This window comes from Canis lupus, chromosome 23, assembly GCF_048164855.1.
Source record: "Canis lupus baileyi chromosome 23, mCanLup2.hap1, whole genome shotgun sequence".
Lineage (NCBI taxonomy): Eukaryota > Metazoa > Chordata > Mammalia > Carnivora > Canidae > Canis > Canis lupus.
Genome location: NC_132860.1, coordinates 23,842,613 through 23,862,991, shown reverse-complemented (window position 1 = coordinate 23,862,991; position 20,379 = coordinate 23,842,613). Strand labels below are relative to the sequence as shown.

Here is a 20,379-nt window from a genome sequence, read left to right as displayed (position 1 = left end):
CAGACTCCCTACTGAATAGGGAGCGCAATGACAAGGTACTTGATCTCATGAACCTGAGATCATGACCTGAGCTGAAACCAAGAGTCAGATGTTTAAGCAACTGAGTCACCCACATGCCCTACCTTGAGATTTCTATAGTCCATATTATGCCAAGCAGATCTGGCATCTCCACCTCATTTGCTATAGGTAATCATCATGTTCAAGCTTCAATCAGCCATCCCAAAAGTGCATTATCACAATATACAGGTATCCTTGGTGTAATGGTGAACCTTAAATCATAGATGAGCATCCTATTAATAATGTCAAATTGTTCATGTCAAATTATTCTCTATGTCAATTTACATTTATACCACCAGCCACTTCTTCTGCTGACTTTTATGTAATACTTTCAAGATCCTTTCCTATAGATATTTATTTGATTCTAGTTATTGATATAATTCGGTAGTTTCTGCAATGATGTCAGTGGTTAAGCTATTTTCTCCCAAAATGTTAATAACATTTCGCTGCTCAGGTTTTGCCAAGATCAGATTGCTTATTGCCTTGGGTATAAGGAGAAGTGATTGGACCAGATCTTGCAAAGGAAAAGCATTGTAAAGCATTGTCCCCAGGTTTGGTTTTTGTAAGGTCTTCATACAAGATAAAATAAATATCCTCTGCTAAATGAGAAGGGAACTGCTTTGGCTAACATTGGATATTTAAAGGTTTCAAGATTTTTAGGCTTATTTACTCAAATGTTAACATCCCAGGAGTGAGGATCACACCATTTCCCCATTTTTTTTTATTCCCAGTATTTTTCAGTGTTCTGACTTTATAAAAGAAGACTTCAAAACTGAGAATTAAGTCTGCCTTGCAGCACTGTCACTTTTTCAGTTAAATCATGTGCTGGATTTTTAGAACTATATAATCTTTGGCTGAAGATGATAAAGATTTCCTTAAATGTTCCTATTGTGGCACTCTGACTTTCACAGCATGTCCCAAGTTGCCGATTGGCTATCCTAATCTAATCATCTTGTATTTAAGGTTTATAATGCAGATGGTTTATTATGCCATCTCATAATCTTTATAGTTAACATTTTATTGGTACAAATGGGAGATTAGATTCAACACCCATAGTCACCATGTAACCTAATATCTCACCTTTCACCTGAATCTCATCCAATCAACCACAAGTCATAGTCATAGTAGTTTTGATGCCATTGCATTTCAGGAATCATTGTAAGCCCACTGACCACTGGCAATAGGGTCTTAGTTGTCAATTGACTATTCTATTGGCAATGTGATTCTGGGGAACATAAGTGAGGGATAGCTGAAGTCAAAAAAGGGAAGAAAGTAAGACAATGCAAAAATTTATTATTGATTTGGATACTATTATTCAGAGTCCAATCAGGAGACAGAAACAACACAATTATTTGTAAAGGAAAAGCTTGATGTTAAGAAGTATATTAACAGGGAAATAGATTAGTGGGTAAATTGGCAAGTAGACTCAAGAGAATTACAAAGAATCTATGAATCTGTGAGATTCAAATATCTGAATCTATGAGAAGCAGATATAAGGAGCAACCACTACTCTTAGGGCAGAGATAGATCATTCAAGAAAGCTCTCCTCTCTTTCCTCTAAGTCTGTGAAGTTACTAAGGTGTCAACTGGTGAAGCTTGCAAAACAATCTGTCCTCTGGGAGTGCTAAGAAAGGTGCCAAGTCTCTGAACTCTAGGTGCCAGACAAGTTTATGTCTGCTGGGCACTGCTGGAATTGGGATATGGAGAGAGTGCCCTTTATAGGACTATAATATATTTCCAGGTGAGGCTGAGGTGGGGGTAGCTCAAGGCTACCCTTATGAGATGAAGTTGGGTAGCCAGTTTGCTAGATGGCTAGCACTGTGCTGCCCCAATTTATAGATTTATATACACATACACAAAGCTAAGGAAAAGAGGTAGAAGAGGTTCACTCAGCTACAGTGCTGGTACATATTGTCTGGGACTCTGGTTATGTCTTTGTTGTCCCAGTGAGGAATTGGAGAACCAGCTCAGTGACTAATACTGGGAGCAGCTATGCACTGCTGGAACCGAGTACTGAAGAAATCACACAGTGCCAAGCAATGGAAAAACAGCACATTCTGTGGGAGTACCGCCAACAAGCCACACAGAAACCAGGAAGAGAAAACTGCCTCTCCCTCCAGTGTTCCTCTACCACCTCCACTGACAAGTCTTAATATTGTGCCAGCTGGAAAAAGAGAAATATTTACAGAGTCTAACACCATCATCATAGAACAGGCAAAAAGGAATTTGGAGCTAACAGATGGTAAATCAATAATGAGCCAGTCACTATTAGGGTGACTATTGACCATTCCTGCAAACCCAACTCTGAAGCTTTATCAAATACATCTCATGATAGTCCATCCAGGAAAATAAGGAAGGAAACATTTATCAATTGGATCTCATTTACCATTAGTCGATGTTTATCCTGTGAGTTGTTAATTCCCCTATACTTCTTCACATGTATGAATACCAAGGAAATACCTGAGAAGCCATAATCCCATTATGATCCCAGATAGAAGCTGAATTAAGCACATCAAGGTTAAGAATTTGTATTACTTTATCTAATACTCTGACTGTAATATATGTATATTGGAATGTGGAAAATTATAATAAATACTTTATAAGGCTCTTTTCTACAATTTTCTGCCTGCCCATGCTGATGACTATAGCTCTCACCTCTAGCACATCCACTTTTATATTAATCTGAAGACCAATTGATTATTATAGGCTTATGTAAATCAGTTCATTTACCTGTTGTTATGCTGTTTCAGGCTGAAGGTGTTTAACTAGATAGTATTTTCTATTCTGTCTCTGAAAATAATATGTCCTCCTATATATGCCACCAGAATTATACTTTTTATTTATTTGAAATTTTCAAAGTTGAGAGCTGAATAAAAATTTATACTTCTGATAATGAGGGTCTAAGGTATTAGGATGCTTGTGATTCTGGGCTTTTATTTATTTTTTATGAGATTAAATGCCTTCAATGGCCAATAAATGTGAAGAGACTTGATATAAGAGAATACTGAAATTATGAGTCAATGATAAATAGGGAAGCTTGTGACCTATCTAAATCCACTCACATTTACAGTAAAAGTAGACATTGTGATGAACAAACAGAACATACCTGTGGGAAGAATTCCACATAAGGTCTGTGATAGTATCAGATTGAGTATACTAAGGCATACACTTATTCTTGGAGCCATACCTTGATATAGACCACCTTATCAATGTCTGAGACAGGCTCTCCTAAAAGCCTGCATCTGATGTAGGAACATTACCTCAAGAGTTCATTAAATCTATGACTGTGAGTAAGAGCCTGCTTTCTGCATTTCTTAGGGGAACCTGTTATTGACAAACCATGTTGAATCTAGAGAGTCATTGTTCTCAGGGGATTAGGTGCCTGTTAATTCTCAGGAGGATATGCGTATGGTAGGAAAGAGTATGAGGGTATATATAAGAATATGGATTCCCAACATGGTGCTGGGGCAGAGAAGTTACGGAACCTGAAGAGTTTGAAACTTTTCACCCTTGCTCTGATATAAGGAACCCAGGGGCCTGGTAGGTGTCCTAGAGACTTAAGTTGAATTTCCCTAAGATTATTTTATGTTTCCCAGTGAAAACTCTGTAATTTATAGAGATCAACTTTATGCCTTTGAAAAGGCTGGATGTAAAAATTCTTCACAGGTTGTCAAGCCTGAAGGATCAAACTGCATTTGGAACAGCATTGAGAGCTGAAAAGGTTAGGGTACATATGTGGGATGTGGTCTATCTTTGCATGATGAACACAGTTGAAAAGAAAATGTTATCTTTTTAGTACCATTTTTTAGTACCTAAATTAGGTTGATAGCTTGTCAAGAAAGCCCTCAGATGTGGAATCTTAAAAATGACCATTTTGAGGAGACTTTTGAGCAAGAATGGATAAAAAATGTGTATCACTTTTCTCCCTCTGAATCTCACTGCACCGACAAGACAGAGTGTCAGCTGCACTATTGGAGTTTTTCTGGCTTAGAGCTGTTAAAAGGAGAGTCACCCAAAGTATGAATGATGCTGGTCCCAAGAACATGAGAAGAATCAAGCTCAAATACCAGAGATAAGAACCTGAATTGGTCACCAACCTAAAGGGTAGACATTAAACACCCAGGAGCAATAGCAAAGGAATCCAAGAACAGGAAAAGAAGGGCAAGAACTATGCCATTCTGAGCTGGGCCAGTAGCAATTGCATGGAAACAATGTGAGTATTTCAAGCACCTACAAAGGGCAACTGTGGTGTGTGCTTCATGTCAAGGAAACACTCACCACATATCAAAGGCTGAGACAAAAATGGATGCTCAGTACTGAAATTATGTTCTCCTCATCTAGCCTTATCACTTCTCCATATGACACATCCTACATACCACAAACTGTCAGAGACCCTATCTTGAGTCAAATGGAGGCAAAGGTCTTTCAAAATTTTGACAGCAGAGAGAAGAGCTAATAACTGTTCTCCCCTTCTTCATTGCTTTATATCTCTACCCTTCACCCTGTAATTTCTTCCATCTGGATGCAACTTCCTCTTTCTCCACCCTTGCCAAGAAATATTCCTTAACTCCCCACAAAAGGACCCATGCTTAAGCCTGGCCATTCCCTTCTCACCACTTATTATGGTCTACTAGCTGGCAACTCACCACCTAGAGGATGATAACTGGCATCAGAGTAGTCCTTCCTCTGCTCTCTGAGGTGATGTGCTCACTCAGACAGCCTCAGGCTACAGTTAATGTGCTGATGAATAATGCTTGGTCCTGGAGATCACTTGGAGGTTTATGGTTCAGGGAATGGTGTTGTATAAGACAATTTGGAGGGGGAAGAATTACAAGAATATAGAAAAGTTCAGAGCATTGCCCTGTGTTTTGCAATTCTTTTGGGAAAATTTAAAACATTTGTGTATTTGCTTCATATGTTATTGACTTCTTTTTAAGTGAAGAAAGATTACTCTTAAATTTCAAGTTCCCTTTGACCCATACTCCATTCCCACCATACTCATTATACTGTGATTGTTAGTGTCTGTGTGCATGTGCTTGTATGCATAATTTTTTAGTACAGGGGTCAAGAAACTTTTTCTATAAATGGCCAGAAAGTCAATATTATAGTCTTTTCAGGCCACATATTTGTCTGTCATATATACTTATTCTTCTTTTTAAAAATACTCTTTAAGTATATTTTTTAAACTCTCACAGGTTAAACAAAGCATGTGTTGAATTTAGTTCTGCATTTTTGTTTGCAAAACTCTGTGGTAGATCAATTTTATATTTTCACACACATGTACCATGAACAATAATATAAGAGGCTTCCTTTAACTCCTACTACTGCAGAATCTGTGATTTGTACAAGTATATGAACAATGACCACTTTCAGGATGTTATAGTTTTTCCAGGTTGCAATGTATTCCAACTTAGTTTACTTGATGCATAAATCTCAAGAAGTGTAGTCTTAATAAAAAAGCTTATTAAAATACCTTGTTGCTTCTAAGCTATTGCTTAAAAGTATATCATGGAATGAAGATAGACTTGAAGAGTATAAAGGTCTCAAATGAGTGTCATGAAGAACCTGTTTAAATCTACTCTGTATTTTTCTTTATATAGAAAAAGTTATATTACATTATTGCTTGATAACTAAGGATGAGCAATATTTAATTTAACTGACAACTGAACTTGTGTTCAGTAAATACAACTAAAAGAATTTCTAATTATTATTGATGTTATTTATCTGCTAGGAGCATATAAATGAGAGACCTATTTGTGATGTTTGCTCTCAATACCTCAGAAGTTGAAATCTCCACCTTCCTGTTGATTGGAATCCCAGGGCTTGAGCATGTGCACATTTGGATCTCCATCCCCATCTGCTTCATGTACCTCCTGGCCATCCTGGGCAACTGCACCATCCTATTTGTTATCAGGACAGAGCCTTCTCTGCATGAGCCTATGTACTATTTCCTCTCTATGCTGGCCCTATCTGACCTGGGCTTGTCTTTCTCTTCTCTTCCCTCCATGATGAGGATCTTCTTGTTCAATGCCATGGAGATTTCTGCTGATGCATGTATTGCCCAGGAATTTTTCATCCATGGATTCACAGACATGGAATCCTCAGTGCTTCTAATCATGTCCTTTGATCGCTTTCTAGCCATTCGCAACCCCCTGAGGTATAGCTCTATTCTTACCAGCTCCAGAGTTTTGCATATTGGACTGACATTTGCTATTAAAAGCATTCTACTAGTTCTTCCTCTTCCTTTCACTTTAAAGAGACTCCAATACTGTAATAAACGCCTGCTTTCACACTCCTATTGCCTCCACCAGGATGTGATGAAACTGGCCTGCTCTGACAATAGGGTTAACTTTTACTATGGTCTGTTTGTTGCACTCTGCATGATGTCAGACAGTGTGTTCATTGCAGTTTCCTATGTGTTCATCCTGAAGACTGTATTGGGTATTGCTTCCCATGGGGAGCGACTGAAAGCCCTTAATACCTGTGTGTCCCACATCTGTGCTGTGCTCATCTTCTATGTGCCCATCATCACCTTGGCTACCATGCATCGCTTTGCCAAGCATAAATCCCCTCTGGCTATGATTCTGATAGCTGATGCATTCTTGTTGGTACCACCTTTGATGAACCCTATTGTGTATTGTGTAAAAACTCGGCAGATTAGAGTAAAAGTCCTGGAAAAACTGAGTCTAAAGTCTAAATGATGGGGCAGAGGTGGAAGTTCCATTTTTTCTACAATAAAGTGTCTTAGGATCAGGACAATATTTCTTTCAAAGAGGAAATATTTTCTTTTACCTCATAGTCCTTAAGTTACACTAATTAGTCAATCAATAAATTAATCCCTAAAAGCTATCCAACATACCACAGCATATCTGCTTTTAAGGAAGAGGAAGCCTGTATTTCAGAGACTAGGTAGGAATCTTTTTGTTATTGTTGGGGAGGGATTTATGGTACCTATCTTTAGGTATGAATGATGAGCAAGAATCCAGAGAAACTTCTAAGGAAAAAAACTATGATGAATGGCCCTAAACTGTGACTGGTAGAGCTCTGCAAGTTTCTGGAACCATTTAGAATCGTTATATTTGCTTGCCTTACTTGATTCTTATTTGTGATTTACATTAAGCCCTTAATAATATGTCTAAGTTGATTTATATATCTTCCTTGCTACTCAAAGAGTGGTACACTGCTCAGCAGGAGCAGCATCACCTGGAAAGTAACTAGAATTGCAGAATATCATGCCCTGATGCAGGCCTACTAAGTCAGAATCTGTATTTTACCAAGATCTTAGATGATTGGTATGTACACTAATGCTTGGGGGAAAAAAAAACTTGTGGAGGGTAATGTGAAAGGAGAACCTAGAGAGTGTGTCTTCTGCTGAAGCCAAATGGAGGGAAAATTGTAGGAAGAAATTACAAATGGGCATTGGCATTTGGCAACATTTCTAGTAAAGGCAAGGGGCTGAGTCCTTGGGGTACAATGGATAGAGACTCAGAGGCATCTTTCATATCACACACATGTCTCTCTCACTGACTACATTATGAATTTCCACCAGGAAAGAGTTGTGAGTTATTTGACTTTAAAAGTCTCCTCACAATAAATACCTTGTTCAGAGTATGTGCTTAGTAGATGCATATCAATTTGAAGTAAAAGAATAGTCCAAAGTTTTGCTGGGGTGGTGATTCAGGGGTGAATCAGGTGGTCATCATCTAGACTCAACTCACCTCTGCATTGTCTGCACCTGTTACCAGGAAGCTAATTTAGACAGGGAATATAAGCACCCTTTGTAAGAGACAGAGAATTTAGGGCAGCCCATAATACCATTAAGTACCAGTAACTGTCAGGCCACAACACAGAATCTGCACCACTGTGGCCAGACATCCAAATGACTTTCTTATCTGAGGCTCCTGGGACCCACCTGTCACTTCCTGGTCTTGTAAATGGAGACAGATTAGAGTGTTTCAAGGATATCCTAATGCGAAAGTGTCAACAAAGAAGCTTTAGGAGCTATGAGAACTATGCCATCTTTATTTAGGGGATTAAGATCCAGGATTTCTGCTAATCAAGAAGATATAATGTAGCTCCACAGTGGGGATTTAGAAGCCAACAAATAGAAGAAAGAGTTAAAAGGCCCTATCAGGGATGACATGTCCTCTTTCTATTGTGATAACTTACTCCTACCAGGGAGGTGGTCAGAGGTATAGAAAGGCTCAAGACTCAGCCAGGAAACGAGTCCTCTAATTTCACCTCTTCCATTTCCTGTCTATGTGGTCTTGAGAAAATTATTTTATATGTGTTGTATATTATGATAGATTTCATAGGTACTTTGATATTAAAAAACAATTCCAAAAAATAAAAAAATTATTCCTTCTTTCTGCATTGCATGGGCTAATATGTTAATCTTCTTCAAAGCCATAAAATCCAAATATGGTCTTCAGACAAATTTATTTAGACAAGATAGCATTTAGTTGAATTCATATAAAAATAGATATTTATAAGTTATCTTAAATGTAGGAAGATATGGTACATGAGGTCTACATTTCCATGTGGAAACACCCATTAAGAACCCACTTAGAAGTCCACATTATCACAGTTTGAGGATGGGCTTGCTCCACTTATTGCTATTATTACTTTGTTCTTTTACATATTTGAACTTATGATCCCTGTTATGAATTCCTTTTTTTGTATTTTTTTATTGGAGTTTGATTTGCCAACATATAGCATAACACCCAGTGATCCCTCTTATGAATTCTTACTTGCTTTCTCATTCTGTCTCTTTCACACACACACACACACACACACACACACATTCTGGCTACAGGTCTGTTTAGCAGTAGGACCAACCCAGAGACCTGAATTTTGCGATGCTTTTCCTGGTTTTTGGTTTCTGCCAATCCCATGTAGCACTGTTACATTTTGTTTACAATTATAAACATTCCTGCTAATCCCTCAACCCCCTTGTGTGAATATTTTCCCTCAAATCTGTCATGTAATTGCAGAGAGATCCATGTGCACTGATTGACCAAAAGCGATAATATCGACTATGGGACACTTGAAGACTGACATGATTGAGTGGATGTAACTATGGCCAGAGAGAGTGTGAAAGAGAGAGTTCCAAGTTGCCTTGTACTAGTAAACACATGAAGTCACAGGTGGTTTTGGGTTTAATCTGTCTCCTGCTGATTTACAAAGGTCCATGCAAAAGTAATTTCAGTCAATCCCAAATTCGGCTGAACTTGGAATCAATAAATTGAGGTGGTATGAGCTGAAAGAATCTTCCAACTGTAAAGTTATTTATTTTCATTGAATATGCATACAAGGTTTAAATATAGTGATTTTTAACTTCATTAATTCCAAAATAACTATCATTTATTGACTATCTCTTATGTTCAGACACCTTGATAAAGGGACTTAATTTCAGGGAGCCTGGGTGGCTCAGTCAGTTAAGTGTCTGCCTTCAGCTAAGGTCATAATCTTGGAGTCCTGGGATCAGCCCCATGTGGAGCTCCCTGCTCAGTGTGGAGTATTCTTCTCTCCCTACCACTTCCCCCTTCCCCTGCTTGTGCTCTCTATCTCTCAAATAAATAAAATCTTTTTTTTAGAAGGGCCTTGATTTTCATGCAAACTTTATTATACCTTTTTTGTAAACATAAGAAAAACTGTTGACAAATTTCTCAGGAAGTAGTACAGCAAGAATTCAAAACTAGGCCTATGTGACTTCCAACTATTTTTTTTAATAATAAATTTATTTTTTATTGGTGTTCAATTTGCCATCATACAGAATAACACCCAGTGCTCATCCTGTCAAGTGCCCCCCTCAGTGCCCGTCACACATTCACTCCCACCCCCCACCCTCCTCCCCTTCCACCACCCCTAGTTCGTTTCCCAGAGTTAGGGGTCTTCATGTTCTGTCTCCCTTTCTGATATTTCCTACCCTTTTCTTTTCCCTTCCCTTCTATTCCCTTTCACTATTATTTATATTCCCCAAATGAATGAGACCATATAATGTTTGTCCTTCTTTGTGTACATCACTCCACTCTCAGTAAATAAAAGAGAAGCTGGAGGTGGGTGTCCTAAGGAGAAAGAAAGGGTAAACTTTGGGAGAAGCAGGGTTTCTCAGAAACTCATTCCTGGTGCCTCAAGACAGACCAGGATGTCTCTCCATTCAATAATTTTAAAGAAGTATTTTGTAGCAGGGGCTTTGGATTAAGCAAATTTGAATTAAATGCTGCCTTTGCAACTAATTTTATATATTTTAGGAATTCTTAAATTCTCTATTTCAGTACTCTCATTTGTGAAATGGAGAGACTAAGTATCTAATTTAATAAGAGAATGTATAATATGCCTTAGAGAGAAGCTTGGTATGAGATGAGAATATAACTAACTGTTCTTGCCTTCCTAGAGTATATCGTGACATATTGTATGCTCTTGTTTTGGAACTAGGTGGATTCAATTTGCTACTTTTCACTTAAAATGTCTTCTTCTATAATCACAAGAGAATAAAGATGTTTCAATATCAGAAATTGAATAACACATTAAAGCAGACAATTATAGGGGTGCGTGGGTCGCTTAATCTTTTAAGCTGCTAGCTCTTGGTTTTTGCTTAAGTCATGATCTCAGGATCCTGGAATCAAGCTCTGGGTTGGGCTCCATGCTCAGTGGTGAGTGTGTGTGGGGTGGTCTCTCTGCCTCTCCCTCTGCCTCTCTCCCCTCTCATGTTTGTGCTCTCTTTCTCCCAAATAAATAAATAAATCTTTTTTTGTAAAGCAGACAATTATATTAATGGGTGCTGAAAAAGCACTTAATAGGATTCATTGAATAAGCTTATTAAAATCAATAAAATTGGAATACATATATATATTATTTAAATATTGAAAGTTTACTCAAAGATCTAGCAGCCAACTGCTGTTCTAATAGGTGAAACATTAATGTCACTTCTGTTAAAATAAAACATAAGATTTGAATGTTCACTTTCATTCTTAATATTTCATAGTCCAATAAATTACATAAGTAAAATGAAATAAATTGTATGAATAGTAGGGAAAAGTTACCAATCACCTATTTTTACTTACATATGCTAAATACAAATAAAATCCAAAAATAAAAATCTACTGTAATTCATATGATAACTTGGTAAAATATATATTAATGCAAGATAAAGATTTTTTTCTCAGTATAGCATTATGTACATGGAAATAGAAATAGGGAAATATTTTATTTATAAGAGCAACAAAATCATACATTTTAAAACTATAAAATATTTAATGCAAATAATTTTGTTGAAAAAATTTTAAAAGGTGTTAATAAGTGAAAAATCTATCATATATCCTTGGATGTGAAGCTTATCATCATAAACATTGATTCTCTCACATTTGATCTACAAAAATAATATTTCTTATGATTCCAAAGCTTTTGTTTGTTTTATGAGAGGAGGATCACCTTATACAAGTTTAACTAAGTCAGAGTATGAGGCTATACTAATAGATCAATGATATGTGATTATATACATGACAGGTATATATCAAAATCTATGAAAAGGTCTGTAAAGCAATGTACACACACACATACACATAGAGTGTCATCATATGTTTCTGTCGTTTCATTTCTCTGCTGTGTAGCTGTTTAACTCTTCCAGTTTCCTCAATTATTGGGGTATAGATGTGGTGAGGAGACTAATAAAAACAAAACAACAACAGACACACATTTGGTGATTGTGACAAGACCTAGATCCTGGCCTCTCTATGCCATGGATCTGTAGTATAACAATGGGTAGACCACTGCCATTTTCTGGAGCTTGTCAGCTTTCCTTAATATACACATGCACACTTGTAAGGACAGGCAGATGTCATCCATGTATATGTGTTTATGTGTCCCTGAGTGACCATTTCATGCATGATTAACTTGGCAAACTGAGTTCTTATTATGGAAACCTTTGTATCATGTAGCCTTGAGCCACCAAATGTGGAGGGGCATCCTTTTCATTGAACACAACCCACCTTCCTGGGCTGTAACCTCTTGAGTATTCTCTCTCTAATCTCCTTCATCTTGACACTATAGAGAATGGGGTTTATCAATGGAGGAAGCAGGAAGTGGATATAGGAGAGAAGAGTATGGGCAGGCTGAGGTATTGGCACCCTGAGACGGTCAATGAGAGCCAGAAAGATCATGGGCATGTAAAAGAGGAGCACAGCAGAGAGATGGGCAGCACAGGTTTGACCAGCCTTCCAGCGATCCTCACTGGATCCCAAACCTTGCAACACCCTGCCAATTAGGCCATAGGAGAAGAAAATAAGCAGGGGGTCTAATCACATGGCTGACAGAACCACAAAGAGGCTATAGAATGCACCCCAAGCTCCTGGACAGGCCAAATGGGCTATATCTGGGTGCAAGCAGTAAGAATGGGTCAGAACCTGTGGGTGGCAGTAGGGCATGTGAGCCAGGAGGAATGGCAGGGGCAGGTGGAGACCCAAGCATCGGAAGGCTATAGCCAGGCCAATCTTGCTAATGACATCATTGGTGAGAAGTGTTGGGTAGTGGAGAGGGCGGCAGATGGCTAGTGCTCGATCTAAGGCCATGGCAAGCAAAACAGAGGACTCCATGACAGAAAAGACATGGACAAAGAACATCTGTAGGAGGCAAGCTGAGGCAGGGACAGCATGGACGCCAGCAAGGGCAAGACCCAGCAGGGTGGGCATCAGGGCTGTGGCCAAGCCAACATCAGACACACTCAGCAGGAAGAGGAAGAAGTACATTGGGCGGTGCAGGGTGGGATCCAGGGCAATGATCCAGAGGATAGTACCATTGCCCAGGGCAGAGAGAAGGTAGATGGTGATGAGTGGTATTGTCCACCAGGAGGGTACAGCTGACAGACTTGGCATGCCCACCAACAGGAAGGTGGGGGCCATTGAAGTGTTATTGTGGACTGCCTGGTTGAATGTTGACATAGTTCAGGATCCCACTTTGAACTCTGGAACCTGAAAACTGATGGGAAAGATTATTTGGTATTCTGACACATTTGCATGATGCCATCTAAAACAGCCTGCCTCCTCCTTCCCCAGCCCCCAGCACACACATTCTCTCCCTGCATGCACATATGTTCTAGTAGCTATGCCATAGTCATCTCTTGTCTTGACAATTTTTCTAAAGTTGTCCTTAAATCTGTTTCTCTCCCTTGTTTCCTCACTTTCCTTTAACCCTGCCTTTTCTTGTAACTTTATCCTAACTTATGTCCTGCCATCAATGGCAAACACATGTGAGAGGGTCTATACTCCTATAAACATCTTTTCTGCACTCCCCTTCCCCAACCCCAGACATTCTGACTTCAGTGCTGCTTTAACACACTCACATTTCAGTGTGCTTTAAGTGCTCTCTTTAAAGAGAATATCAATTACCCTGTCGTACTAAATCAAAGAGCACTCATTTTCCTATACTGATATATTTCTCAATGAGCTTTGGCTGTTTATAAATCCATTTTCTCCTTTTCTAATTCTACCTCTCAGAAGTTAAATGCTAAATTCACCTTGCTATGTCCCATCAAAAGTGTATCTTGGCAATTTTGAGGGATCTTTATTTGGGTATATTCTTTTGCTTTAGTGGTCTTACCTATTCTCATGACTTAAACTTTGTAAATTGATGTATCACAAACATATCCCTTAGATCATTCTATATTCATCTCACCCTTGCAGTCTCTACTCTTCTCTTATGTCCCATTTATTTTATTTCTTATTTTTTAAAGATTTTATTTACTTATTTGAGAGAGAGTGCAAGAGCAAGAGCGAGAGTGAGAGTGAGAGAGAGAGAATGAGCAAGGGAAAGGAAAGAGGGAGAGGGAGAAGTAGACTCCTTGCTGAGCAGGGATCCCAATGCAGGGCTCCATCCCAAGACCCTAAGATCATGACCTGAGCCTAAGGCAGACGCTTAACCAACTGGCCACTCAGGCAGCCTTGCCACTTTTATTTAAAATTCAAATAATCCAGAACAGATCTTCACAAATGCATCTTAAAACCTCTTCCAGTTTCCTTAGTTAAGAGTGGTAGGGAAATTATACATATATATATATATATTATATATAATTGATATATATATCAATTGATATATATATCAATATATATATATCACACACATATAAATGTAAACATATTTATATAAATGTATATATATGTGTGTGTATATATACATATACATATACATATACATATACATATACATATACATATACATATATATATTCAACTCATGCTAGGAGTACAGTGTGACCTTGAGTCTAAAGTTAGACAAAGATATCATGGAGAACTATAAACATACCTCTAAGTAAATAGATATAAAAATATTAACGTAATAGCAAATCAAATTTAGCAACATGTAAAAAGAATTATATAAGTGCAGCTTATCCCATAAAGGCAAGGTTGGTTTTACATTTTAAAATCAGTTACAGGGGCAGCCCGGGTGGCTCAGCGGTTTAGCACTGCCCTCAGCCCAGGGCCTGATTCTGGGGACCCGGGATTGAGTCCCATGTCAGGCTCCCTGCATGGAGCCTGCTTCTCCCTCTGCCTGTGTCTCTGCCTCTCTCTCTGTGTCTCTCATGAATAAATAGATAAAATCTTTAAAAAAAAAAAAATCAGTTACAATAATATGTCATATTAATAGAATAAAGACCAAAAACATCACAGTCATCTCAATAGACACAGAAAAGGAATTCATCAAAATCCTATAGTCATTCATGATAAAAATTCTTCACAAAATAGAAATCGAAAGGAATTCCTCAATCTGGTAAAGGGCATCCGTGAATAAACCTACAGCTAACATCATACTTGACTGTAAGATTTACAATGAGGAAGTTATTTGCTTTTACCACTTCTATTTTGTACTGAAGATTCTAGGTAATGCATGAAAGAAAACAAATTAAAATATCTACTTTAGTAAGGAAGTTATAAAATGATCTGTACTCACAGATGGCATGAACCTATGTAAAAATTCTACTAAGTAGTAGAAAATTTAGTAGTAGAAAAACTACAAAAACTAATCAATGAGTTTAACAAGGGCACTGGATACAAAGTCAAGATACAAATATCAATTGTATGTTTATAAATAGCAATGAGCAATCTGAGAATAAAATTAAGAAATTAATTTTAGGATCCCTGGGTGAGTCAGCGGTTTGGCGCCTGCCTTCGGTCCAGGGTGTGGTCCTAGAGTCCCGGATCGAGTCCCACATCAGGCTCCCTGCATGGAGCCTGCTTCTCCCTCTGTCTGTGTCTCTGCCCCTCTCTCTCACTGTGTCTCTCATGAATAGATAAATAAAATCTTTTAAAAAAGAAACTAATTTTATTCACAATAGCATCAAAAATTTTTAAATAGGAATAAATTTAACCAAAAAATATATTATTATATACTAGAAAATATGAAATAATGCTGAGACAAATTAAAGAAGCTCAAAATAAATGGAAAGATATTCCATACTTATAGACTGGAAGACTTAATACAGTTAAAATATTTATAAATAAGGAATATTTATGTGGAATATTTATAAATATTCCTCCAAATTACCTGTAGTTTCAATAATATCCCTAATGAAGGGCCAGCAGCCTTTTCTAAAGTTTATATGGAAATTTTTTGGAACTAGAAGAGCCAAAATGATTTTGAAAGAGAAAAAACAAAAACAAAGTTGGGAAAGTTACACTACCCAACTGCCAAACATACTAAGTAAGACAGGGCGTAAAGACAAACATACAGACGTGTGGCATAGAATAGAGAGCCTGGAAATAAACTTATGCATATAAATATAATCTACTGATTTTCAACAAGGATGCCAAGAATATGCAATGAAGAAAGGAAAATTTCCTTAAAAATTGGTGTTGGGAAAACTGATATCCATATGCAAAATAATTAAATTATACTAGTATCTTATACCACACATAAAAATAAATTAAAAATGGGTTAAAGATATAAACATAAGACCCGGAACTGTAGGAAAAAAATATAAGAGAAAAGTTTTGTGACATTGGAATTAGCAGTAGTTTCTTATACATGACATCAAAAACATGGATAATAGAAGCAAAATTAGACAAATTAGACTACATTAAACTTAAAAACTTCTGCACAGTAGAGGAGATAGTCAACAGAGTGAGAAGCCAACCTACAGAATAGGAAAAAATATTTGCACATTATATCTGATAAGGTTTTTTTTTTAAGATTTTATTTATTTATTCATGAGAGACACAGAGATGTAGAGACATAGGCAGAGGGAGAAGCAGGTTCCCTACAGGGAGCCCGATGCAAGACTTGATCCCAGGACCCTGAGACCACTACCTGAGCCAAAGGCTGATGCTCAACCACTGAGCCACCCAGGGGCCCCCTGATAAGGGTTTAACATCCAAAATATATAAGACACTCTTACAACTCAATAACAAAAACAACTCAGTTTTAAAAAGGCAAAGGAACTAAATAGACGTTTTTCTAAAGAATACATACAAGTATATGGAAAGATGCCCAACATCATTAACCATCAGGGAAATGCAAATCAAAACCATAATTAGGTATCACCTCACACCTGTTGGTTAAAATGGCTATTAGAAAAACAAATAATAAGAGTTGGCGATGATGGAATAATTGGAACCCTTATAACTTGTTATGCTTAGTTATGTAAAATGATGCAGCCACCATGGAAAACAGTATGGTGCTTCCTCAAAAAATAAAAATAAAAATAGCTTTATCATATGATCTAGCCATCCTGCTTCTGGGTGTATATCCAAAAGAATTGAAATCAGGATCTTGAAGGGTATCTGCACTCCTATATTTACTGTAGCATTCTTCACAATAGCTAAGATATGGAAATAATCTAAATGTCCATGAACAGATGAATAGATAAAGAAAATAGGGTGTATACATACAATAGAATGTTATTCAGCCATAAAAATGCAGGAAATCCTGCCATATGCTGCAATGTGGGTGGATCTAGAGGACATTATGCTAAGTGAAATAAACTTTGTTGTTACAGAAGGACAAATACTGCTTGATTTCCACTTGTATGAGATATATAAATAGTCAAACTTAAAGAAACAGAGAAGAGAATGGTGGCTTCCAGGATCTGAGGTGGGTGGAGACAAGGAATTACTGTTCAATGAGTATAAAGTTTCAGTTATGTAAAATGAATAAGTTCTAGAGCTCTTCTGTACAACGTTGTGTCTATAGTTAACAACTTAAAATTTTGTTCAGAGGTTAGAGCTCATGTTAAGTGTTCTTACAACAATACAAAAATCACAACAACAACAAAATCTTATAACAATAGTACTATATAGGGTTTGAAAGATAAGGGAAAGAATCGGACAGAGTGATCCAGAATGGAACATTTGCAACTTACATTACTGAAAAAGGTTTAAATTTGAAATATTTAAGGAACTACAAATAAATAAGACAGAGTTGGGCAATCTAATGCAAAATCTAGCAAAATATGAGATGTGATTTTATATAAGGGTATATATAAATGCTAAACAAATGTATAATAAAAGCAATCTCAGTGGTTACTAAGAGAACATATTTAAAATATGTCCATATTTAAAATTTACATATTTTAAAAATTATAAAACATTATTTTTACCTGTCATGTGAGATAAATGATAACATTTGATAAGATTATATGCTGGAAAAGATATTAAAAGACTGCCCTTAATCAAGTCTATTGACATTATAAAATTTTGTAGGTCTTTTGGGACCATTTTTTGTACATTTCATTAAAATAAGAAATTTACTTAATTTGGCAATTCTAGCTCTTGAGAAAGACCCATATGCATGAAGTGACAAAATATTTTTGTTTTTAAGAGGAAAAAGTAGAGTTCTTCATAATTCTTATACTAATTCTGATAACTAATCAGAGAAATGGTCATGGTGCATAGTAGTCTCAACAGTTAAGAATGAAAATATATTCTTGAGTTTAAAAATATGCATAATATCCATTATGGTATCATATATGTTTTAAAAGCCTCCTAATCTATCCCCAGATAGCTACATTTGTGCTTAAGTGCCTAGAAGTCCTAGATAGATATGCATTACTTGATTTGATTAAAGTAATAATGTCTGGGGCAAAGGGACTACTACTGAATTGAGTTTAGGATTCAAAGATGACTGGCCTTAACCTCAACACTTTATTTTTCTTGGAAAGATATATTCTTATATCAAATGAGTAACTATAAATAACTTGGTAAACTCCACCGTCTCATCTCAAACTTTACTTCTCTATCCACTTCCACTCATCAACAGTGTTTTGGGTTTTGCAGAGGCTTTTGTTTGTATTATCCCAATTGTTTTCCTTGTTGCCAGTTTTTCAGCCTTCTAGACTTTCCTCCAATATAGATGTCACAGAGTTATTTCTAAAATGCATTCTGATAACATAGCTGTGGCATCTTTCCTTACTACCTGATATTACACAGCTTTAAAATAAAGGCCATACCTTTATTTGTCATAGGAACCTCTTTGCCATCTTGCCCCAAACAACCTTTTTTACTGCTTAACTCATTTTTATTCTATGTCTACACATACATTTTTAGCCTTCTAGACCTACTGTGATTCTTCAGATATGTCATTAATTTTCACACATTCAAAAATACATTTTATAAGTAGGATGTCGTCCTCTCTCATATATATCATGAAATTCCAACTCAGATATTGTTCCTCTCTTCCTGGAACACTGCTGACCACCTTTTCTCAAACAGGCTCTGGGACAGATTATTTACCCTCTCCTATCACACAGTATTGCACTCTCTGATATGGCTCTTGTCATTCTCAATTATTAATATTTCTTTCTGTGCCTTCCTCAATGGACTGTTAACTTCCTCAAGAGATAGTTCTTTATTTTATTCATTGTTGTAATCTAGTTCTTGGTTTATATTAAACTTCACAAAGATGTGCTTCTTAAACCTCTTATACTACTATTTTACACATTTGCAATTCTTTTCTCCTCTAATTTTCTCCTGGATTTGATCCCTCTTTCTGAAATGCTTGCCTAGTTTTATTTTACCATTAACTGTCACTTTTCTCAAAATCTTCTCATCCATCTGTCATGTACACCTCATTAATTTTCTCTAAAATGTTATTCCTTTCTTCAGTGGAGTCCTTACTTTTCAACATGTTTCTACTCCCCACTGTCTTAGAGTCTGCCTCTGCCAGAGGTGTTTCACAGATGGATATTCTTTTGAATGGCTGGGCTTGCAATCCCAAAAACAGAGGCTTCTGCTGTATCTCACACATTCCACAGAACGTCCTTGCTCATTAAAAACAGGTCAGGTAGGTGGGTAGACTTGACAGAAGGCAAAGCTGAAAGAGGTTTAGGATAGACGCCTGGTGAAAAAAGCCTGTAAGGCTTTTGTGGGGGTATTTAAAGCTTCACAAGGGACCTTCATATTTCATAGGCCCACACATTCCCAGAATTTTGAAAGCATTCTCATATGTACCTAACTAGCATACAAGAAGCACATGAATTTTCTACCATTTACACTATTCCAACACAAAAAGATATTCACATTTTGTTGTCGAATACATTCCCACACATAACACAGACATATTTGCATGCACCCACACACGTGCACACACACAAACACACCCTTACCCAACTTGATATGCAGAAACACTTATGTAAAGAAGATTTATATTCATGAACAGAAATATGTTTGAGGCAGATGCGTATTAAATTAACAGATATTCAAACAAAAATGTAACTTATAAACACATTCAGAGGTGCAGAAATATGCAAATACTTATTCCCTTAGAAGCAGTTCTGAATACCTTCTGATACAAATGCATGTATAAATGAAAAGGCTTATGGAAACAAAAGTGCCTGTAGGTGCACATATGTTATCTTATACGCACTCATTTCCACAAATTGTGAATGGCAAATGTTCTCTTTTTTAAAGGATTTTATTTATTTATTTGACAGAGAGAGAGAGTGAGCCTAGCAGGCAGAACAGCAGGCAGAGGGAGAGAGAGAAGTAGCTCCCCCAATTTCCAGGGAGCAGAGAGCCCAGTGCAGGGCTTGATTCAGGACCCTGGGATCATGATTGAGCAGAAAGCAGACGCTCAACTGACTGCGCCACCACCCAGGTGCCCCAGCAAATGCTCTTAATTAATATTTTGCCTCCTCCCACAATCACAGCTAGGTAAATTTAAAGATTCATTCTCCAGAATGTACATATGCAGCTAATGTGTAGCTCTTATCTCTTCACATACACAAATATTCATCAGATGTTCACAAACATCTTTTCAATATGCAGCCACATACATATATCTATATATATCAGAAATGCAGGGGATTGTAAACATACATCTTGAGTCATATTTTAC

The 20,379-nt window shown here is 37.1% G+C and overlaps 3 protein-coding genes across 3 annotated transcripts in view; 2 read left to right on the top strand and 1 right to left on the bottom strand.

The window, feature by feature from the left end:
* Window positions 1-20,379, top strand: part of LOC140615545 (olfactory receptor 51H1-like) — an 85,417-nt gene that overhangs the window by 18,031 nt on the left and 47,007 nt on the right. The window lies entirely within an intron of this gene.
* On the top strand, window positions 5,817-6,758 carry LOC140615543 (olfactory receptor 51A7-like). The gene has a single exon (XM_072795412.1). It carries the CDS (start codon window positions 5,817-5,819, stop codon window positions 6,756-6,758), a length of 942 nt encoding a protein of 313 aa, XP_072651513.1.
* OR51S1 (olfactory receptor family 51 subfamily S member 1) lies at window positions 12,030-12,995 on the bottom strand. Its single transcript, XM_072795410.1, is given in 1 exon segment — window positions 12,030-12,995. A coding segment is annotated over 1 exon segment (966 nt).

Coding starts and splice junctions, on each gene's coding strand:
- LOC140615543 (XM_072795412.1), top strand. CDS start 5,817: ATGTTTGCTCTCAATACCTCAGAAGTTGAAATCTCCACCTTCCTGTTG.